The sequence below is a fragment of the Corvus hawaiiensis genome, chromosome 1, assembly GCF_020740725.1.
Source record: "Corvus hawaiiensis isolate bCorHaw1 chromosome 1, bCorHaw1.pri.cur, whole genome shotgun sequence".
Taxonomy (NCBI): domain Eukaryota; kingdom Metazoa; phylum Chordata; class Aves; order Passeriformes; family Corvidae; genus Corvus; species Corvus hawaiiensis.
This window is the reverse complement of record NC_063213.1, coordinates 390605-413741: the sequence shown is the minus strand read 5'-3', so window position 1 is coordinate 413741 and position 23137 is coordinate 390605. Positions and strand designations below refer to the sequence as shown.

At 69.4% G+C, this 23137-nt stretch overlaps 1 protein-coding gene across 2 annotated transcripts; it reads right to left on the bottom strand.

The window, feature by feature from the left end:
- Window positions 1–4: 4 nt before the first annotated feature.
- Window positions 5–23067, bottom strand: KCNH2 (potassium voltage-gated channel subfamily H member 2). Of its 2 annotated transcripts, XM_048295495.1 has the most exons (15): window positions 22938–23067; window positions 21495–21725; window positions 18636–18800; window positions 17870–18328; window positions 17103–17317; window positions 8198–8623; window positions 7188–7575; window positions 5132–5331; window positions 4661–4913; window positions 3809–4002; window positions 3269–3368; window positions 2937–3185; window positions 2294–2471; window positions 1714–1876; window positions 5–1353 (listed from the first exon to the last, which is right to left on the bottom strand). In XM_048295495.1, the coding sequence occupies exons 1-15, from the start codon at window positions 23011–23013 to the stop codon at window positions 1192–1194; spliced, it is 3459 nt and encodes a 1152-aa protein (XP_048151452.1). In that variant the 5' UTR covers window positions 23014–23067; the 3' UTR covers window positions 5–1191. The 2 variants fall into 2 exon arrangements, with proteins under 2 accessions (XP_048151452.1, XP_048151522.1); XM_048295565.1 differs by lacking the exon at window positions 22938–23067 and having other exon boundaries at window positions 18636–18796; window positions 21495–21575.
- Window positions 23068–23137: the final 70 nt, after the last annotated feature.

The window sequence follows — 23137 nt, the reverse complement described above, 5'->3', positions numbered from 1 at the left end:
CAGAGCCGGGAGTCTCCGTCTGGTTTATTGGGGGCACCTACGCAGGGGTGACATGCAGGGGTGACATGGGACAAACACGGCACACGCTACGGGGCGGCCGGGGAGTGGCAGCCCCTCGACCCCCGCGTCCCCCTCCCTGTGCGTCGGGTGACACCGCCCTGTGACACCCGGCTGTGCGGGGGGAGCGGCCGGGGCTCGGGGGGACACACAGCCCAGCCGGACGGGAAGGGGCACACAGAGGCTCCCGACTCTCAGCCGGGACGGGGATGGGGACACGGAGCGGGGCACACACGGACCCGCCAGGCCCCACCGCGGCTCACACGCGAACGGGGGGGGGGCTCCTGGGGGGGGGGACACGGCGGGGACACGGCGGGGACACACACACAGATGGGGGGGGCAACACGCGTGTCCCAGCGCAGCGGGACCCCCCCTACACACACGCGACGTCCTGGGGACAGGACCCGGGACACACCCGTGCACACCTGTGCACACACACACCTGGGCACCCCCCCGCCGCCCCGGGGTCGGGGACGAGGAGGAGGAGGAGGAGGAAGAGCAGCACAGTCTGACAGTCCAGGGCAGGGGGCCCCAGGATAAGGCGGGGTAACGGGGGGTCCCAGGGGCCCCAAGCCCCCCCGCTGGCCGCCGGCACCAAGGGCAGTGTCCGTGTGGGGCAGTGGAGCCCCCAGCAGGCCGGGGCCCGGGGCTGAGGGCTCTGGGGACCCCAGGTCCCGTGGTCGGGGAGTTCTATGTCCCCACCTTCTGGGGTTGGGGATCCCAGGGCTCTGGATGTCCCACGTCCTGGGCTTGGGGGTCCCACATGCTGGGGACAGGGGTCCTGCAGCTCCGGGGGTCCCACGTGCTGGGCTCCGGGGGTCCCAGGGGTCCCAGGGTGCAGGGGTCCGAGGACTCTGGGGGTCCCCCATTCCGGGGTTGGGGGTCCCAGGGCTCCAGGACTTCCAGGGCTCCAGGGGTCCCGTGTTCCAGAGTCAGGGATCCTGTGACTCCGGGGGTCCCGGGTCGTGGCGTCCAGGGCTGCCGGGTGCTGGGGTCCCACGCTCCGGGGTCAGGGGTCCCATGTCCTGGGCTTTGGGGGTCCCATCTCCCGGGGTCTGAGGGCTCCGGGGGTCCCACATTCCGGGGTCGGGGGTCCCGTGGCTCCGGGGGTCCCGCCGCGCCCCGGCGCTCCCATTAGCTGCCGGGGTCGGAGCAGTGTCTCTGGAGCGGGGGGGTCCCCGGGGGGGTCCCCGCGGGCGGGGGCAGCGCCCCGGGCAGGGAGCGGCGCCGCGGGGGGGGCGGCTCCAGCAGCAGCACCACGTCCGGGGGGTCCGGGGCGCGCGGGGGGCGCGGGACCTGCGGAACAGGGGGGGTCAGTGTCGGGGGGGGACCTCCACCCGGCACCAGGGGCTCGGGGTGCCCCCCACCCAGTACCGGCACCCCCGTGGGTGACCCCCGTGCAGGGAGGGGCTGGAGGACACGGCCACAGGCATGGGAAGGGGGAACCCCGAATCTGGGGGGTTCAGGGTGCCCCCCACTCAGCAGCAGGGGTTTAGCGTGTCTCCCCGACCCCTGCCCTGAGCCCACCACCAGCAGTGGGGGGCATGGGAGGGGCGTACCCCAAACCTGGGGGGGCTCAGGGGTGACCCCAACCCACAGAGCCTGTGTCACAGTGGAACGCCCCCCAGACCAGGTGTCCCCCCCGGCGTCCCTCACCTCAGCCAGCGGCCGGATGGGGGTGATGGGCAGGGTGGAGGGCAGCGGCCCCGGCGGGGGCTGGTGGGGGGAGGCCACGGTGCTGTAGGCGGGAGGCACCAGCACCTGGCGCTGCAGCAGGTGCACGATGGAGGAGATGTCCGTGCTCAGCCGGGATTCCAGCCTGGAACGCCGTGCGGGAGCGTGGTCAGGACATGATGAGAACGGGACCCCCATCCCCGCCCCTCTGCCGGCACCCCCAGACCCCCAGCACCCGCCCCTGCACCCACCTCGGTGGGGATGGGGAGGATTCAGGCTGGGGTGAGGGGTCCCCATTCCCCTCCCCAGTCAGGGCTCTGCAGACCCCCAAAACCCCCGGCACCCCCAGCCCCACCCCTCCCCCAGCCCCCCAGGACCCACAGCACCTCCCCTGTCCCACCCATCTCTCAGGTGGGACGGGGGGCTCAGCCTGGGGTGGGGGATCTCCCCTTCCTTCTCTTCCCACTCAGGGTTCCCCAGACCCCTTTGGCAATGGGGGGGCTCCCTTGGGGTCCCACTGGCCTAAGCCCCCCTCAGGTCCCACCTGAGCCCCCAGATTTACCTGTTGAGCTGTTTTTGGAGCAGATCCAAGCGGGATTCCAGGTCGGAGCGCTGGCGGCGGGTCAGGGTCGGGGGGGGATTTGGGGGGGCCCCGTGGGAACAACGGGGGAGCTCCTGGTACTGGCGGCCCCGGGTGTCACCCCAAAAACTGAAGATGTTGGAGACCCCCGAGAAGGCGCCTGGAAAATGAGGGCAGTGAAGGGGTTGGGGGTGTGGTGAAGTGAGGGGGGAGGTCGAGGGATCCAGGGGTCTGGGGGAGGCGTGGGGAGGGGGGGCTGGGGCTTTGGAGGGGGGTTGTACAGCCTTAAAGAGAGACAAGAGATTTGGGACCCCCCTGCCCAACCAGAGACCCCTATCCCCACCTGAGGGGGTGCAGGGGCAGTTGCTGGAGGAGGGCTGAGACTGGGGGGTTCAAGGTTTTTGGGGGGGCTGTAAAACCCTGAGTGAGGAGGGCAGGACTGGGGGACCCCCATCCCTTCCTGAAGGCCACCTGGGAGGGGTCCAGAGGTGCAGGGGCAGGGAGTGAGTTGGGGGTCCAGGGGGCTGCGGGACTGAGGGAGTGCTGCAGTTTTGGGGGGGTCTGCAGGACCCTGAGTGGGGAGGGAAGGAATGAGGGACCCCCCAACCCCGAGCCCCCGACCCACCTGAGAGGGGGTTGCACATATCGCTGCTGCCCTCGCGTTCCTCGGGCTCGGGGGGTGCCGGGGGGGCACTGCGGAACGGGGACAGCGCGGTGGCCCCCGGAGGGGGCGCGGGGGGCTCCTCCTCGTCGCTGGAGCCGCAGCTGGAGGGGCTGGGGGGGTCCCACTCAGCCGGGCCTCGGGGGGCTCCGGGGGCCTGGCCCCCCCCGCCGTCCCCCCGCAGCGCCCGGGACTCCCCGGGACTGGGGGCATCTGCCGGGGACAGGCCGGGGTCAGGGCTGGGTCACCGAGACCCTGGGGTCACCCCCGGGGGTCCCGGCCCCCCCGACCCCCACCTTTCTCGGGGCGCCGGCGGAAGGACAGCTTGCGGCGCCGGAGCCGGGAGAAGCCTCCGTCCAGCTCGTCACTGCCCGGGGAGCCGGGGATCATGTTGGTCTGCGGGGACACGGAGGCACGGCTGGGGGGCTGCGGGACCCCTCCGCTTTGCCAGGAAGCCCCCCAGATCTCTCAGCCCCTCACAACTTGCTCAGCGCCCCCTCCCTTGCTCAGGACCCCCCACCCAGAATTGCACAGAATCCCCCAACCTGCTCAGGACCCCAAGCCCTTCTCAGGGCCCCTCCTGGCTTGCTCAGAATCCCTCAAGACTGCTTGAAACCCCTCAACCTGCCCCGAACTCCCCTAATTTCCTCAAGACTCCCAGTTTGCTCATGACATCCCCCCCCTTTTTTAGCTCAGAACCCCCCAAATTGGTCAGGACATCCCCAGCTTGCTCTGAACCCCCTTATTTGTTCAGGACCTCTAAGATCACTTGGACCTCCCAGCCTGCTCAGGACCTCCCATTCGCACCCCCATTCCCCCCTCGGGCCCCCCCTCACGTCGCGCAGGTTGAAGGTGATCTCGAGGGTGCCCCAGAAGCGGTCGGAGAACTCGGGGTACATGTCCAGCACCTCGAGCAGGTCCTCGCGCAGGATCTTGTGCAGGTCGCAGTAGGTGAGTGCCCGCACGTCCGCCCGCGACTTCCCGGGCCTGGCGTGCAGGTGCAACGGCTCCCCAAACGTGTCGTTCTTACCTGCGGGGTGGGGGGGTCACTGGGGGGTCCCCGGGGGCTCGGGAGCTCAGCAGGGCCCTGCACTGCCCCGGCCACCCCTGCAGTGCAGCAGCTCCCAAAGGTGTCATTCTGACCTGGGGGGAACTGGGGGGGATACCCGGAAGGGAGGGAGGGGTCACAGCCGGGCACTCGGGGTGTGACCAGGGCTGGGGGATCCCCCGGGAGCACTCAAGGTGACCCCAAAGCTGGAGGGGCTCCGGGACATGCAGGAATCACTTGGTGTCCCTGGGAGCCGGGCTGTCACCAGGGGGACACTCAGGCTGTGCACAGGACTGGGGGGGTCCCCCGGGGGTCACTGGGGTCCCCAGGATGTGGGGTGTCACTCTGGGGGCACCAAGAGCTGGGGAGACCCCAGCAGAAAGGGGGTCACCCCCTGGGGCACTGGGGGGTCCCCAGGAGGTAGGGGGTCAGTATGTGACTCCCCCAGCACTGGGGTGTCCTAGCATGGGGGGGATCCCTTGGGAGGCAGGTGCGGTGTCACTCGAGGAGCGCCAGGGCGTCTCCAGGAGATGGAGTGTCACCCAGAACTGGGTGACCCCAGGACACCGCAGGACCCCTGAATGCAGTGGCTGCCCCGTGGGGCACCGTGGGACCCCGGGGCCACTTCTGGGGGGCTCACCCAGGATGGCGACGACGACGTCGCCACGCAGGATTTCGATGGAGCCGCGGGAGATGAAGTAGAGCGCGGTGAGCACGTCCCCCGCGTGCACCAGTGTGTCCCCGGGTGGTGCGTGGGTGGTCTTGAACTTCATGGCCAGCGCCCGCAGGCAGCCCTTGGTGGCCCCCCGGAACGGGGCACAGTTCTGCAGCAGGCTGCGGTTCAGGTGCAGGCAGATGTCGGCCTGCAGGCACTCGGGGAAGCCCTTCAGCACCTGGAGGGGACCAGGGGGTCAGAGGGGGGCACAGGGGTCTGGGGGGGTCCCGGGGGCATGGCAGGTTTTAGGGGTCCCGGGGGGGTCTCACCACGTTCATATCAACGCCGTTGGTGTAGGACCAGACGTGCTGGAAACACTCCCTGAGGAGTGGGGGCAGAGGGCCGTGGGGGGTTTTAGGGGTGCCACGGAGGTTTTGGGGGCCCCGGGGGGCTCACCGCGTTCATGTCGATGCCGTTGGTGTAGGACCAGGCGTGCTGGAAGTACTCCTCGAGGCGCTGGCGCAGCGGGTTGGGGATCTGGTGGAAGCGGATGAACTCGCGCACCCGCAGCATCTGCGTGTGGTACCGCGCCGTGCCGGAGTACAGCCGCTGGATGATGGCCGACACGTTCCCGAAGATGCTGGCGTACATCAGCGCTGGGGGGGCAGGGTCAGGGGGGCTCTGAACCCCCAGGCCCCCCCCAAGCCCCTACTGCCAGCCCCCGGGCCGGGGGTGCAGGGTCCCCTGTGTCCCCAGGTGCCCAAGTACAAGCGCCGGGTGGTGGCCGAGGTGTTCCCGAGGATGCTGCCGCACATCAGTGCTGGAGGGGCACGTCGGGGGGGCTCTGCACCCCCAAACCCCCACAAACCTCCCACTGCTGCCAGGGTTGTAGTCTGGGGTACCCATCATCATGGAGGGTGCCCACTGTCATGGGGTCCCCATTGCCACACGGGGTCCCCATCATCACAGGAGTCCCCACCATCATAGGGTCCCCCCTGTCACAGGGTGCCCACTGTCACAGGATGTCCCTATTGTCACAGGGTGTCCCCACCATCACAGGGGGTGTCCATCACCACAGAGTGCCCTTTGTCATGGGGGTCCCCATCAGCACAGGGGCTCCCATCATCATGGGAGTGTCCCCATCATCACTGGGGTGCCCCTTGTCACAGCAGTCCCCATCACCACCAGGGTCCCCACTGTCACCGGATCCCCATAACTGGGAGGTTTTCCATTGTCATGGAGTTCCCCATTGTCATGAAAGGGGGTCATTGTCACAGAGGTGCCAAGAGTCATCAGGATCCCTGTCATCAAGCGAATTCTCAGACCCCTAAGCCCACCCGTCCCCCAGAGCTGCCAAGGCCACCACTGCCCCATGTCCCCAAGTGCCACATCCACAGGGCTGTTAAATCCCTCCAGCAATGGGGACTCCACCCCTGCCCTGGGCAGCTGTGCCAGGGCCAGACAGCCCTTCTGGGGAAGGAATGTTCCCAATATCCAACCTGACCCTGCCCTGGCCCAGCCTGAGGCTGTTCCCTCTCCTCCTGTCCCTGTTCCCTGCGAGCAGAGCCCGACCCCCCCGGCTGCCCCCTCCTGTCAGGGACTTGTGCAGAGCCACAAGGTCCCCCCTGAGCCTCCTTTGCTCCAGGCTGAGCCCCTTTCCCAGCTCCCTCAGCCACTCCTGGGGCTCCAGCCCCTTCCCAGCTCCATTCCCTGCCCTGGACACACTCCAGCCCTCAAGGTTTCTCCTGTCAGGAGGGGCCCAGAGCTGCCCCCAGGATTCCAGGGGGTCCCTCAGCAGGGCCAGCACAGGGGACAGTCCCTGCCCTGGGGCTCTGCCCACACTGGGGCTGGCACAGCCCAGGGGCCATCGGCCTCTTGCCCACCTGGGCACAGCTGGGCTCGTGTCCAGCCACTGGCACAGCACCCCCAGGGCCTTTCCCATGTTTCCAGCCCCTCTGCCCCAGCCTGGAGCGCTCTATGGGCTGGTGTGACCCACAGGCAGGACTCGGTCCTTCACCTTGTTGACCCTCACCCAGGTGTCCCCAGCCCATGGATCCGGACCCCTCTGCAGAGCCTCCTGTCCCCCAGCAGAGCCACATCCCACCCATCCGTGTCACCTGAGCACAGGCTGCGAGCTGCCCCCGATCCCCAGAGCATCGGGGAAGGTGTCAAACAGGGCCGGCCCCAAAACTGAGCCTGGGGATGCTCCTACACGCCCCCCGTGTGCGGGGTACAGATACAGGTGTCACACACACGGGTGTAGATGTGCACACGCAGGTTTGCATACACGCAGGCGCTCCCACACCCCACGGGCACTCACATCCGACCAACATGACGCAGATGGAGAAGACCCTCTCGGAGCTGGTGTTGGGGGACGCGCTGCCGAAGCCCCCCAGGGTCTCACGCACACCTGGGTGCACACACAGGTGCTCACACACACACACAGGTGTGGATACACACTCACACAGGTCTGCACACCCGCACAGCGCTCTCACACCCCACGGGCACTCACATCCGATCAACATGACGCAGATGGAGAAGATCTTCTCGGAGTTGGTGTTGGGGGACACGTTGCCGAAACCGACGCTGGTGAGGCTGCTGAAGGTGAAGTAGAGGGCAGTGACGTACTTGTCCTTGATGGAGGGCCCGCGGCGGGGGTCACTGCTGTTGAGGGGCTTCCCGATCTGCTGTCCCAGCGCGTGCAGCCAGCCCGTGCGCTGCCCCTCCACGTTGCCAATGGCGTACCAGATGCAGGCCAGCCAGTGGGCGATGAGCGCGAAGGTGCACATGAGCAGGAAGAGCACGGCCGCGCCGTACTCCGAGTACCGGTCCAGCTTCCGCGCCACCCGCACTAGCCGCAGCAGCCGCGCCGTCTTCAGCAGCCCGATGAGCGTCGTGGTCTGCAGGAACGGCAGGGAAAGGGTTACGGGCGAGTAGAGATGCCACGGGGACCCATGGAAGGGCGAGGCGGGGGTCCCATCCTCTCTCCCAACATCAGCAGCCCCACCAGCATCACTGTCTGGGGGATGGGAAAAACGGGGGGGTTGACAGTGAAGAGACACCCTCAGAACCCCGAAAGGGTGGAGGGCCCCTGCCCCAAGCCAGGCACCTCCATTCTGTGAGTCTGTCCCTGCCCCAGGTGCCCCCCAGGGCAAAGGTGTCTGGGGAGGGAGGAAAGCGGGGTCACCAGGACAGCGGTGGCAGAGAATTCCCACAGACCCCTGGAAGGGCAGAGGGTGCCATGAGCCCCTGTCCCCTCTCCTCATATCAGCCCCAGGCGCCTCCAGTCCCCCCACCCAGAGGTGGTCTGGGATGGAGGTGCAGGGGGGTCACCAGGGGCACTGGTGGTGTCCTGGCCTGGGGGTTCCCAGCACCCAGGGAACAGCACCCACCACACCAACACCCACCCCAGCACTGGGGGCACAGGTGGGACCCCCAAACACAACCCCCAGCACCAAAACAGCACTGCCCAGCCAGGGCACAGCCTGGCTGGCGCCATCTCATCCTGTGTCCCCTGCTCACCTCCTCGGAGCCAGAGCCGAAGATGAGCAGGTCGAAGGGGATGGCGGCCACCATGTCGATGAGGAACCAGCCCTTGAAGTAGTGGATGGCGATCTTGGCGGGGTGGCTCACCACCTCCTCGTTGGAGTTGACGTAGGTGGTGCGGAAGTTAATGAGGATGTCGATGATGAACATGATGTCCACAATGAGGTCCACGACGTTGAGGGGGCTGCAGGAGTACCCGCAGTGGTGGCGCTGGGCCTCCTCGGAGTCACTGAGCAGGAAGGCGGCTGAGTAGGGAGTGAAGATGGCCGTGTAGATGACCAGCAGCAGGATCAGCCAGTCCCACACGGCCTTGAAGGGGCTGTAGTGCAGGATGGTCCAGCGGTGGATGCGTGGCGCCTGCAGCTTGTACTCGGGGAGCACATCGGCACCCAGGGACAGCACCTGGGGCAGGGGAGACACGGGGGGTCAGTCCTGCACCCCAACACCCCACCGGATTTAGCCCCTCAGACCCCAGACCCCAGCCAATGTGGTGTCTGGGGATGTGGGTTGGTGGCTTTGGCCACGGTGGATCAGTGCTGGACCCAATGGTTTTAGAGGTCCTTTACAACCTCAACAGTTCTGTGACTCTCTGGGGTGAGGTGGGACCCCAGCATGGTCCAGGAGGGGTCTGGGGGGGCCACAGGGGGAGCTCGGACCCCCAGCCTGTGGAGAGGTGGGGACCTGGGTCAGGGGTGTGGGGTCAACACTGGATCTGATGGTCTTAAAGGTCCTTCCCAAAATCAATGGTTCTGTGGCTCTGGGGGTGCAGAGGGAGCCCAGCACAGGCGATGGGGGGTGCAGGGACACCACCATGTGTGACCAGGGGGACAGCTGGAGGGCATGGGGGACAAAGCCCCCCCACACACACCACAGAGCTGCCCCACAACCCCCTCCTGCCCCACGAATACCACCAGGGCAGTTCCCACCCCAAACACTCAGGGACATGATGCTGCCCTGTGCCCCAGCTCTGGCCCCCCAGCTGTGGCCATCCCCAGCATCCCCATCAGGGGGCACGGCCTCCCCTGGCACTTCCACCTGGGGAGCACAGACCCCTCCACTCGTCCCAGTCCCCCTGCAGAACACCTGGACATCCTGGAGGCACAACTCAGGGATCTTTGGGGGGGTCTTATCCATCCTCGGGGGTGCCTGGGGGTGGTCCACAGGGTCCATCATCATGCACAGCCCCATGGCAAGGGTGAGAGGCAACAGGGGCTGACCCACAGCCCCCCCCTCCAGCGGCCACAGCCTCCCGTCTGCCCTATGGGGGGTCACTGTCCCCCTGCACTCCCTGGGGGTCCCATCGCCCCTCCGTGCCCATCGTGGGGCTGCTGCAGCACAGGGAGGGGATGGGCACCATCACCCCTCACCCCATCAGCCCCCAACCCCGAGAGCACCACTGGGTGGGGTCCCCAGTCATGCCGAGCCAGAGCTTTATGTAACCCCCCAAACAAGTGCCAAGGACACAGCCCGAGCCCCCCACAGCCACCGCCAGGCCACGGATGGGCACAGTGCCCTCCATGCAGCAACCCCCGCCCCCCCGTGCCGCCTCCCCCCGGGGGGCGCGGGTAGAGGCGATCCCGGTACCTTCTCGTCCTGTCCGTGCCCGGTGCCGTCGCGGCGGAGCCCCAGGCAGGTGCCGCAGAGAGGGACCCCGGGCATGGGGCAGGGGCCGGGGGGGGGCCCGGGCCGGGGGGCCGCAGGGGAGCCGCCCGGGAACTCCTGGAGCAGCTGCAGGAGCGCGGGCAGCATCCTCGGCGGGGGCAGCAGGGGTCAGCCCCCGCCGGCCCGTGGGCACCAGGGACACCCCCACCCCGGCCCCGTGGCCATCGTGTGCCCCGGGAGCAGCAGCGGGGACCCTCGGTGGCAGCGGGGACCCCCGGCGCGGCGCGCGCCAGCCACGCTCCGCCAGAGCCGACAGGAATTATTGGGGCGGAAATTTTTCCCAGGCTGCTCCGCTGCTGCTGCCACGGTCATGGCCAGAGCTGCCCCCCGGGCCCCCCATCGCCCCCCAGCCTCTCGGCACACGGTGACACGCGGTGACACACCGGAGGGGTCGGCGACACCACGGGGACACTGCGGGTGCCCACGGGCGACAGGGCACGAGGTGGGACATGTCACAATCCCCCGGCATCCCCTGGACACCCTGAGGGCACCCTGAGGCACCCGGGCACCCCAATGGCACCAGCGCCTGCCCCAGGTGTGGGGGGGGACAGCGCCGGCAATGAGCAGGGTGTCAGGGTCCACGCACACGCAGGGACACGCCAGGGACACGCCGGGAGTGTCCCCCCACCCGTGCGGTGCCCACAGGCTGGGATGCGGCTCCCAAAACATGTCCCCCACTGCCACAGCCCCTCCCAGGACACAGGGCCGCGGAGCCACCAGCCTCGGTGGCCTCGTGGGGCAGCGGGAATAGCCATGTGGTGATGGGATATGTAGTGCTGGGGACACACGGCGACAGTGCTGGGCACAAGGGGATGGCACTGGGACACGCGGTGGGTGACACGCGGCGACAGAGGCACACACACAGCGCCGGGGACACGCAGTGACGGCACGGGGACACGCGGTGATGGTGCTGGGACACACAGGGACACAGCGCCGGGGACACGCAGTGACGGCACCGGGGCACATGGTGACAGCGCTGGGACATGCGGTGACACGCGATGACAGCGCTGGGACACACAGCGGCTCCTGCGTCACAGCCGCCACCCCCACGCGGGGGATTCCCGTTGCCACCCGTGTCCCCATGCACCATGTGACGGAGGGACGAGGCCACACGTGGCCTGTGTGCAGGGGGGCCCAGTTCCCACCCCCTTCCTGGGGGGCCGCACCGCAATGCTCCCCACGTGTCCCAAGCGTGTCCCTCTGGGGGTGTGATGGGTGCCACGGGGACACGGGGGGGTGACAGGTACCACGGCGCAGAGCCCCCCCGGTGCCAGCAGAGAGCAGGGGTGTCCCCGGGGGGGTCCTGGAGGGGGACCCCAATCCCAGAGTCGCCGAGGCCCCTTTGGCTGCGGCTGTGCCGGGCGGCTCCGGTGTGAGCGGGGGCGGAGGGGGGGCTGGGGGGCGGCTCCAGCCACCAGCCGCTCCTGCCGCTAAATTTATCGCAGCTGCCACGGCAAAGTGGGACAAATCCCGGCCTGCGGCGTGGGGGGCGGGGGGCCCCGGGCCGGCCCTGGGGGAAGAGGGGGTCCCGCCGTCTGCAGGGAGAGACCCCGGGCCCCCCCCCGGGCACCACCGGCACCCTCCCCGAACCGTGCGGCCCCCACGGGCTGGGGGTGGCCCCACACCCCACCTGAACTCGCCCTCCCCCGCCTGACTCCTAACTGGGGACCCCCCCGGCCCTGCAGGCAGCTGGGAAGGGATGGATGTCAGAGGAGAGTGACCAGGACCCCCACTCAGTCACAGCCCCCCAAAAGACACCCCCAACGCATCAGCCCCACAGATACGCCTGTCAGTCCCCCCAAAATGCACCCCCGCCCCACCACCTGGTCAACACCCCCAGCGCAGCCCATGCCATTCCCCGGGAGGGCTCAGCCCGGGGCGGAGGACAGTCCTGGCATCCCCCTCTCTGTGCCAGCCCCCCGCACACACAGTGGGGACACACAGAGTCCCCCGTGACGCCCAGCCGTGGGGCCTCCAGGCCCCCAAGTGGCGGGGCAGCCCCCAGCCCAGGATGTTCCCCAGCCATGGGGACAGTCCCCAGCCCCTACCCGCGCCCCCCAGGCCCCCTGTGCCAGCAGGGCTCGGGGGTGCCATGAGGAGGGGTTGGAGACATCGCCCCACACACTTGTGGGACCCCCACCCCTGGCGCATATGTCCGGAGGGGGCCGATATGCGGCGACATCCCGAACCCCCCGGGCTGGGTGCCCGCCCCCCGCCCTGACACCCGTCAGTCACGGTGACACAGATGGCGGCGGTGCCAGTGACACGTTCGGCAACACGCGGCGACACGTCCCGCCCTGGTGACGCGTCCCCGACACCTGCGGTGACACCGACACCCCCCGCCCCCCCGGGACACCCGGTGCCGCACCTGCCGCGACCCAGACACCTGCGCCCACGGCGCATCCCAAATACCCCGGGCCGGGGCAGGGGGAGGCCCAGACCCCCCCGGGGCCCCGACAGCCCCCCGACACCCTGATCCACCCCCCTGCCCCCGGACGCTCCCCTCAACACCCCCGGCGCACTGACACCCACTCTGTCACTCCCCAGTCCCTGCTCCCCGTGGCAGGACCGCCCAGCACCGCTGCAGTGCCCCCCCCGGCAGCTGGCAGAGACCCCCACCCTTGCTCTGGCAGGTACCTGACAGACCCCCAACACCTGCCCAGCAGGTGCCCCACAGCCACAGACCCCCAACACCTGCCCAGCAGGTGCCCCATAGCCACAGACCCCCAAATCCGGTCCCAGCACGTGCCCAGCACCCAACACCGACATTGGCAAGTACCTAACAGCCATGGATCCCCAAAGCCCCCGTGGGCACCCAACACTTGCCCTGGCAGGTAGCCCACACCTTCCTGGGTACCCGATACCTGCCCGGGTACCCCACACGCACCCCAGCACAGGCCCCGGCACCCACCCAATGCCCATCAGGGTCTAAGACCCCCAGAGGTCACAAACCTGAACACTGACACCCACCTTGTCACTGGCCCTGGGGGGCTTGGACCCCCGGGGACACCCCCAGCCAGACGGACACTGACACCTCATGACACCCCTGTCACCTTGCAGGTGTCACCCAATGCGGTCACCACCAGGGCGGCACTGGCTATCAGCCAGGTGACACCTGACCACTGTGGGGACACCCCGACACAGAAGACACCCCAATAGGACAGACATCCCGATGCTGGGGAACCCCCCCTGCTTCCCCTCACCCCACACTACTGTCCCCCCAGGGTGGCATTGGGGGTACTCACGGCGCTGAGCTGCGGCGTCGCAGCACCCTCGGGACCCCCCGACATGGGCACAGGGGACGCAGGGCCACCCTGGGCGGGCAGCGACAGTGGCACCCGCTGCCAGTGGCACCCGTGGCAGGGTGGGGGACAAGCCCCGTGACAGGGTGACGTCCCTATGGGATGGGGTGACGTCCCTGGGGGGCGGTGCGCCCGCCCCAGCTCCGACCCCTAACCAGTGACGCTGGCACTGACCCACACCCACCCCAAAGCCACGGGCCACTGGCAAGGGAACGGCTACGAGGACCACCTGGGACACACTGGCGACCACTTGGGACAAAGTAGAGACCACGCCAGCCACGAGCCGTCACCTCTCGCCACACCACAGCCACCACGGCACAGCTGGACACAGCACTGGGCCTGGCCCTGGAACCGGGGGGGCAGTGGGGGCCCATGAGGGGGTTATGCGCCCCAACCCCCGGGGGGCAGTGGGGGACCCCAGATCCCCCTGGACCCCCAGAGTCGCCCACCATAGCCACCAGTGCCCCCCCCCCCCCCAACTCCAAGCGTGGGGGCACTCCCGGTACCCCACACCCACTCACGGCGGGATGAGCCGCGGGACCCGCTTCCCCAAGCGGGGGGGACACTCCAGGCCTCCTCGGGCCCCCCAGCCCTCCTGCAGCCCTTCAGAGCCGCCTGCTGCGACCCCCAGTGCCATCCCCCTGCTCATTGTGTCCCATCTCGGCGTGGGGACACCCCCGGGACCTCACACCCACGCGTGGCAGGATAAATTGCGGGTCCCTGTTCCCGCCGTGGGGGGAGACCCCCCCCGAAAAACCCGAGACGACCAAACCCATCCAGAGAGCCCGGCCACGATCCCCGGTGCCCCCCTCCCTCCCACTCCATCCCGGCACGGGAACACCCCCGGCCCCTGTGCCCGCGTGCTGTGGGACGACCGCGGGACCCCGCTTCCCCCGCGGGGGGACCCTCAGATCCCCCCGGTGCCCCTCAGAGCCGCCTGCCGCGACCACCGCTGTCTCCACCGCTCCATCCCCTGCATCCCGGCATGGGGACACCCCCGGGACGCTGTGCCCGCGCCTGGTGAAAGGACCATGGGACCCCGTTCCCCTAACGGGGGGGACTCTCCCAAGAGCCCCCAGATCCCCCCGGTTACCCCCAGAGCCGCCCGCCGCGACTCCCGGTGCCCCCCCGCTCCGTGTCCCCCCTGCCGGTGTGGGGACGCTACCGGGACCCCGAGCCCATGTGCGACGCTACAAATCGTGGGTCGCCTTTTCCCTCTCGGTGGGGACCCCCGGCCCCCCTGAGCCTCCCCGTACCCTCCTGTACCGCCAGGATGCACCCCCGACCCCCCCGTACCTCCTGTGCCACCAGGCTGGACACCCGGACGGCCCGGCGGACCCGGTCCCGCCGCTCCCCGTCGGGGCGGTCGCCGCTGTCGCGCCGAGCCGGGGCCATGGCCGCGCTCCGGGGGTCCCCGCGCCGCCCCCCGGCCCCGCGCGCGGCAGATGGAGCGGGGCGGGACCCCCCGAGCCCCCCCCGCCGCTCGCTCCCGCCGGGCTCCCCCCGGCTCCAGCCGTCGCCACTCCCCGGAGGAGGGACCGGGAGCGCCCGGGAACAGCCCCGCGGGGACACCGGGACGAGGTGGGGCACGGGGGTCCGCGGAACCGGTGTCTCCCCTGCCTGCTCGGCCGCCACCCCCTTCCCCGCTGCCAGCTGGCACCTGCAGCCCCCCACGCCCCACAAGGGATCCCCAAGACGTCACTCGCACAGCCCTGTCAGCAGCGGGATGGGGACAGTGATGGTGGGGACAAGGACAGTGACGGGGACAGGGACGGTGACGGTAGCGGTGAGCTGGCCCTGGCAGCCCCGGCTGATTCACGGCTCCCGGTGTTCCCATGTCCCTGGCCACTGCCCAGGCCTGGCAGTGCCCCACGGCTGCGTCCTCCCGGCCCCCCCGGGCACCCCCAGCCCCAGCGAGGGGGGACCTGGGGGGCAGTGCCCAAGCCCACCCAGCCGGTGCCAGCGGGACTCGTCCCGGCAGTGGGGGGGTCCCTAGTGTCCCCAACCCGCCACCAACAGCCAGTGATGCCCCAGTGACACCCCCGTCTGGTGACACCGCCGGGTCCCCACACACCCTGGGTGGGTCTGGGGTCCCCCAGCCCTACCCTGCCCCACCCAGGGATCCCCGCCACGGCAGGCCAGGGGGCCCCGGGGGTCCCATGAGCCGTGGGGATGCCACGGCCACCCCAGGCCCTGTCACTGTCACCCAGGGCGCGGTGACCTTGACGGGCGCTTGGCTCCGGCCCCGCGGGTGAATCACGGTGCCGCTGCAGGGACACCCTGTCTCCCAGTGCCACCGACACGTGGGAGTCTCCGTGCCCGAGCCGGGGACACCCCCACGCCCCCAGTTCCTGTGTCCCCTGTGCCCGCGTCCCCAGTTCTGCCCGACTGCACAGCCGCGGCACCCCGAGACGCCCTCGTCAGTGCCGGGGGGCAGAGCCCGCCCGGTGACCGCAGCCGTGTTCCCCCGTGCCACCTCATGACCCCCGTGGCGACGGCGGGGGCAAGAGAGAGTGCAGCGTCACCCTGGAGGCCCAGTTAATCAAGGCCGAGGCAATCAAGAGGCTCCATGAGGAGCTGGGGAGTCGGGGACGCGGAGTGAAGGGGTGCCACCCCATAGAAGGGTCCCTCCAGTCCACAGAGGGTCCCCTCTCCCCACCGAGGGCGCCGCGGCTGCTCCAGCACCAGCGCGGGGAGCGCCCGGAGCCCCGGCAGCAGGGCCTGGAGTTCCAGGTCGGAGCGGGAGTCCCCCACGGGGCCCCCTCACGTGTGCGGGCAGGTGCGGGGCCGGGAGGACCCCGAGGGGGTCGGGCAGATGCGCCGGGGCTGCTCCGTCCCCCGCCAGCTGCCGGGGACAGCCCCGGGGACAGCCCCGGGGCTGCGCGGGAGGCTTGGGGACACCGCGGGGCGGGGCAGGCAGCGGATCCCCCATCCCGCACAGCCCTCCGGGGATGCCCGGAGCCGCCGACCCCCCGGCTCATTAGCGGGGGGACAACCAGGGTGTAATTAAGCGGCGCCTCCTGCTCCCGCGGCAGATGGCGGTTACACAACGGGCCGCGGATTAGCGGCCGCCGCCAGCACCCGGCACCCGGCAGGCACGGCACCGGGGCGAGGGTGAGGGGTGCCGCGGCACCGGGGGGGTGTCTGCCTCCTGCGCCCCGCTGGGAGCCCCCAGGGGACTGTCCCGGACCCGACTGCCCCCAGCCACGGCACCCAGCGCACCAGAACACCGCGGTCACGACCCCTCGGCCAGTCTCCCCGAGGGAGCCGGTGCCACGGGCAGGTACAATGGCCCCGGCCCCGCCACCTCGGCCCCTCCGGCCTGCCAAGGGGATCCAATGGTGCCCCCTGCACCTCCTCCCAGTGCCTCCCAGTGCGCTCCGGCACCTCCCAGTACACTCGAGCTCTCACTGGAGCATCCCCTGGGCTCTAGCAATGCCCCCAGCACCACCAAGCCACCTTGGCACTGCCTGGCTACCTCCAGCAGCACGTTGGCACCGCCCGGCCACCTCCATCACCACCCGGTCACTTTGGCACCATCCGGACACTTTGGCACCGCCCGAACGCCTCCAGCACTGTACATCCCCTCCAGCGCTGCCTGGACATCTTGTCACTGCTCAGGCACTTTGTCACTGCTTGGCCATCCTGTCACAGCCTGGCCACATCATCACTGCCCGTCTGCCTCTGAAATTGTCCGGACACCTCGGTACAACGCAGCCATCTCTGCACCACATGCCACCTCCAGGAGCACCTGGCCACTATGGCATTCCTGGTAACCTTTGTCACCACTTGGCCACCTCTGGCATCCCCCGTCACCTCCAGCATCACCCAGTCAGCTCAGCACCACCCAACTTCCCTCAGGGTCTCACCTGTGCGACCTGTCCCCATGTCCCCCCTTCCCCCGGGCAGGGTCCCACCTGTGTGACCTTCTCGGTGACGTTGTGGGTGCGGTCGCGCAGTTTGGTGGGGGCAATGATGGGGTGGGGGGCCGGGGGCGGGGCCAGGAGCCCCCCCGGCTGCAGGTCCATGAAGTTGAGGGTGATCTGGGGGATGCGGCCGATGGCCCGGAACCGTGCCAGGTCCGAGTCCGACGTGGAGTTGAGCAGCGCGCTGCGCACAGCGGCCACTGCGCCTGCGGGGACACACTGTCACCGGGGGGCTGGCACCGGGCCACACAGGCCCTGCAGCCCCAGGGCAGGTCCCACAGCTTCCCAAGGCTCCTGGGGCAGGGGTCCCATGGTCTCTGCAGTGATCCCACAGCTCCCACATTTGGGGTCCCACAACAGGTAAAGGGAATGGGGAGGCCCAGGGCAGGGGCAGACCCCAACCGTGTGCCACAGGCCCCCTCGGCCCCACAGAGCTGCTCTCAGTTACTGTTAATAGCATTATAGTTATTGTCCCTCATCTTAATGCACTTAAGGAGCTCTGGGGCCAACAAGGTGATTCCCGAAGTGATTCCCAGGGTGATTCCACACTGTGGCTCAGGGTGGCTGAGGGGACTGGAGGGAACAGGGGGCTGCAGGATGGGCTATGAGGGTCCTGGTGGTGATGGGGGGGTCGCCAGCCCCTGCCAGCCCCGGGTGCTGCTCTGGGGAGGTGGGATGGGGGTCACCAGGGTCTCTGGCTGTGACTGCCACAATGTCCCCAGCACTGATGACTGTCCCCCGCGCCGCCATGGCCGTACCGGTGCTGGAGCCGCGGTGCAGGCCGGCGCTGGCGCTGGCGTGGCGGCTGTGGCAGCGTTTGTCCCCGTCGCCCTTCATGGCCTCGATGTCATCGACAGACGATGCCCGGCGTAGGCTGCGGAGGCTCTCCCGGGACCGGTGCTCCCGGGACCGGCTCCTGGCCAGGCTGTGGTTGGCGAAGGCCAGTGCCAGGCGCTCGGCTCGCGGGGACGACTGTGTCACCGGTGGCTCAGGGTCCCCCATCAGCGCCGCCTCATCCTCGGGACGGTCCCCAACACCAGGCTCCAGCGAGGATGAGGCATCCTCAGGGCCTGAGTCACTGCCAGGCAGGCCCGGGTCCATGGCCAGTGGGTCCACGACCCCTGGGTCCACCACCACCACGTCCGGCGGCTCCGGGGGCAGCGATTGGCGGCTGCCCGTGAGCGCCAGCAGCTTCAGCCGCAGGGACCGGCTGCGTCCTGGGGAGAAGGACAGGACTGGGATCAGGGCTGGGCTTGAGCTCAGGGTCAGGATCCAGCTCCAAATCGCCACCATGGTGCTGCTTCAGCCACAGGGATCAGCTGCACCCTGGGAGTCAGGGCTGGGTCAGGGGCAGGGTCTGGCCCCCGCCATGGTGCTGCCCACTCTCCCCATATGCCCTACAGCAACACCTGGGACACGGGGTCAGCAGGACATGGGCTGACACCAGGCATGGTGGCACTGAGCCCATCCCCCCTGCAGGAACCCAGGAGGAGGGGGTGTCCCGGTGTCCCTGTCCCCCCATACCTGCAGGGCCCCAGGGGGCCGGGGTGACCCAGTGGTTGGTGCTGGGGGTCGGGGCCTCCCCAGGCTCAGGCTCCCTCACGGCCTCGAAGTTGAGGATGAACATGATGACGGCGCCATCCTCGTTCTTCACCGGCACCACGTCCACCAGGCACGGGAAGGAGCTGCCTGCGGGGAGGGGGTCAGTGACATGGGGGGATGGCACCCCCACCCGGGAGGGCCCCCCTGCCTGGCCCCAAACATCCTGGGAGACACTGCCCCTGTCCCTGCTGGGGAACCCCTCCTGGGGAGCACCCCCTCCTGTCCCCGCATTCCTGCTGAACTGCCCCTTCTGCCCCCCACTCTGGGAATCACCCTCGTCTGCCCCCCAGCACTGACTCCACCAGACACAGCCCCACTGCAGCTGCACCTCAGGGGGAAACTGAGGCACGGAAGAGTGGGACATCCCCTTCCTCCCCACAAATGTCGCAGGCAGGTCTGTGTGTGGGCAGCAGGGCCGGGGGGGCCGCGGGGGGCTCTGGGGGTGCCGGGCCGGGTTAAGCCGCTCAGAACTCGTTAACAGCTGTGGCGTTAATCCGGTGCCACAGCTGGGGGGAGGGGGGAAGGTTTGGGGGTGGTCAGAGCAGCCCGGGGCAACCTCTGGGGGATGGGGGAGCATCCTGCTCCCCCCCGACGCCCCTCACGCTAAGGGGACCTTGGGGGGGACGCCAAAGCACCGAATCCCCCCCTCACGGTGTCCCCCCGCTGGCGCCGGGCCCGGCAGCCTGGCACGGCGGGTGCCAGCTGGCACTGTCCCTGTTCCCGTGCCCGCGGCGGGGGGATTCCCTGGCGCACGTGGGGCCGCGGGCTGGGGGCCAGCACGGCGTGGCACGGGTTGGCTCCGGGCCACCGCGGGGTCCTCGCCGAGCCACGGGCGCGACTGGATTACAGCCACCGCCATGTGGCCACTGCCGCTGCCGGCTTCATCCACCCCCGCGGGAATCTTGAGGCCCCTAAGCCCAGGAGCTCCGGCCCCCCCGGTCCAGCTGCTTAGTGGGGGCCGGTCCCGGGGCGGAGGCGATGGGGGGACCGCGCGGGTCCCCCAGAAGCAATGGAGGGACCCCCGGGGTGGGAGCGATGGGGGGACCCCAGTGGCAGAGGTGCGCCCCGCACTGCAACGGGACCCGCCCCCCGTGCCCTCGCACCTTAAGTGCGCCTCCCCCCTCCAGAGCTGTGCCCCAAATCCCCCCCGCACCCCCACACTGCACCCCCAGCACCCGCACCGCTCCCCGTGACCGCCAGGGGGCGGCACCGGGACCCCCAAAGCGGGGGGACCCCCAAAGCAGGGGGACCCCCAAAGCGGGGGGACCCCCCTGCGCCCCCTCCCCGCACCGCACCCACTGCCCTGGGACCCGCACCCCTGCACCGAGCACCCCACACTGCACCCCCAGACTTGCAGCCAGGCTGGGGACACCCCTCAGGGACAGGGGGCACCCCCACACCCCACAGGTGCCTCAGTGACAGGGCCCCGATCCGGCTCCTCCGGGCCCTTGGCCGCTTCCGCCCTGCACCAACACCGGGGGCCACGCACAGGGGGACCTCAAAGGCCACAGCAGCAACTGGGGCGTCTGTGCCCCCTCCCTGTCCCCCATCCAGCCTGGGGTCCCTGAGGGCACCCCCCGGGTGTCCCCACGGGGACACAGGTGCCCCACGGGCACCATGACCTCCCTGCGTCCCCGGCACCATAAACAACACGTCACAAAGACAAATGGTTGCAGCAGCGGCAGCGACGTGGCGGCTCCACGGCTCCACCACGGCTCCAGGGATCAGGACACAGCGCTGGGGACTGGGACACACCAGGGGCTCGGGGTGGGGGGGGCTACAGGGTGGGGGTCAGCACCCCAACACGATCCCGAGGGCAGCCGTGGAATGGCAGCGACACCGGGAGCACCAGGAGCCACCTGCACCCCGCAGCCCCTGGCTTCGCATGGTCCAAAGGGCACCATGGAGCGCCAGGTGGGCCAGGCAGAGCCACAGCTGCAGGATGAGGGTCCCAGGGCCAGGAGTGGTGCCTCTGGCCCCAGCCCACTCCCCCAGAGCCCCTGGGGCCACAGTGGCTCTGCATGGCACTGTGGCCACACAGGCAGCTTTGTTTACTCCAGCACCGGAACCAGGGCTGCGTGCCCAGAGCTGGGACAGCTGTGGTGACAGCCAGGACACCTGGCACTGGCACGAGGCCACGGTGAGGGGAAGCACCAGCACTACCAACGCAGGGAGCCAGCCCTGGCCTGGGCTCTGTGGGGCACAGCTCCCACGTCCTGGCACAGGGACCCCCGGGATGTCCCCTGCCTGCTTACTCCACACACCCCCCACAGGGATGGTGGCACTGTGATGCCCAATGCCGGCTCAGCCCCCTTCTCCCTTGTCCTTGCTGCAGGTGACACAGTCCCCCCGCACCCCCCATCACCCTCTGCGGGGGATCACTGCACCCCACAACCCTGCACCCACAACACGTGGCTTCCTGGGACCCCACCTGGTGGCCGTCACGGCACCGGGAAGGGCTGCAGTGTTGCAGGGTGCTGGTGCCCCTCTGGAGCCATCAGTGCCAGGTTCCCACCCTGCTGATAGCCACCCCGGTACTGGAGAGTACTGCCAACCCCCGGGGGTGTTGGTGTCCCTTGGGTTCCCACCTGTGCCAACAACTCGTGCCACCCAGGTCTGCCCCCGTGCCTGCTGTCCCCCTGTCCCCAGCACAGTCCCCGCAGGGGGGTCACTACCACCCTTGTGGTAGAAGCAGAACTCCATCCTGTGCTTCCACACCTGCTGTCCTCAGTGCAACCCTCCCGTCCTGTCTGTTCCCTGTCCCCGCTGCGGGGTCCGTACCGTCCTTGCGGTAGAAGCAGATCTCCACCTTGCGCTCCTCGGCGCCCAGCAGGGCCTGGGCGATCTGGGCGGCCGCGCGGCGCTGGGTGCGGGGCCCGTGCAGGAAGTCGCAGGTGCTGGGCTGCTGCATCACCTCAGCCCGCGAGTACCCGCAGAGCCGGCAGAACCCCTCGTTGCAGTAGATCACGGCGCAGTTCTCCACACGCGCGTTCCCGATGATGAACTTGCGGCCTGGTGGGAGAGGGGATGGGTGGGTCAGGCCAGAGCACCCCTGGCCCAGCAGCCCACAGGGAGGGTCCTCTCCATCCATCCATCCATCCATGGCTCTGGGTTTCCCGGGTACAAACACTTCATGAGTCATCCCGCTCGCTCCCCAGGGACCCCCGAAGCTGGTGGCATCACCACCATGGGGACCCCAGAACTGTTGGGATCCCACCATCACAGGGACCCCATAACCACAGGGACCCAGGGACTCCCAGCACTGCAGGGACCTCATCATCACAGAGACCCCACAACAGCAGGGACCTTGTCACTGCAGGGACCCAACTACTACAGAAACCTCACAGGGACCCCACAACTGCAGGGACTCTGGGACCCCAAGCAGTGCAGAGACTCATCACCATGGGGATCCCCACAACTGCAGAGACCCCTTAGGGACATCACTACGATGGGGACCCTGGGACCCCCACACCCTGAGGGCAGGGGCTTAGCCAGGCCAGACCCCCCAACCACAGCCTGTCCCCCGGCAGGGTGACACCCCCCAGCCTGACCCATGGGCAGCATTCCCCCCCCATCACTTCCCTGTCCCCAGTCTGGGAGATGCTCAGGGCCTGACCCCAAAGACATGCTGGGAACCCCCAGAATCTTCAGTCCCCCAGAGCCCCCATTCTGCCAGGTCTCCCTGTACCAGCTGCTGGGGAGGGGGCATGGGCCAGCTGGGACCTCCAGTCCTGCAGCAGCCTGAGCTGGTGGTGGGGGCTCCACACCTCGGGGACTGTGGGGAAGCCCCAGTTCTGGCACCCCAGAGCCAGGGGCTGCTGGAGGCCAGGGTGGCAGTAATCCTCCGCCAACCAGGATTGTCCCCATCACCCCAAATCACCTCGAGCTGGGGACTCCTGGATGCCAGGGTGAGCACTGTCCCTCCCAGCTGGGCTTGTCCCTGTCACCCCAAACTCACCCGGGGCTGGGGATGCTGGGGGCTGCTGGGGAATGCCGGGAGTTGGGGCAGGCAGTGCCCCTCCCCAGCTGAGCTTGTCCCTATCACCTCAAACCCACCCAGGGCCACCGTCCCCTCACTCCCTTCCACACCTGGTGCCCCCCGGTGTCTCCCAATCCCCTCCCCGGGCGCTCCCCTCCGCGGGGATCCCCGTCGGACCCCCTAAGTCCCGGCCCTGGTCCCCCCGGCGTCCCCCGGCCGCCCCGTCCCCGGCGCCCCCCACTCACTCTGCCCCTCGAACTTGCGGATGATGGTGTCCAGGAAGGTGTTCTGGGGGGCGACGTGCCCCCGCCGCACCGGCATCGTGCCGGGCCCATGGGCAGCGCCGGCCGGGGCGGGGGGGCCGGGGGCCGGGGGGGGCCCCGCGCCGCGGGGGGTCCCGCTGCCCTTGAGCCAAGGACGGCGCCGCTCCGGGGGGGCCCGGGGC

Excerpts from the sequence above, each read along its gene's own strand:
- KCNH2 (XM_048295495.1), bottom strand. The coding sequence starts at position 23,013 with ATGCCGGTGCGGCGGGGGCACGTCGCCCCCCAGAACACCTTCCTGGAC. Across the intron at positions 18,801-21,494 it reads CTGCTTCTACCGCAAGGACG|GCAGCTCCTTCCCGTGCCTG; the intron begins GTACGGACCCCG and ends CCCTCCCCGCAG. Across the intron at positions 17,318-17,869 it reads GCACCGCGGCTCCAGCACCG|GCGCAGTGGCCGCTGTGCGC; the intron begins GTACGGCCATGG and ends GTGTCCCCGCAG.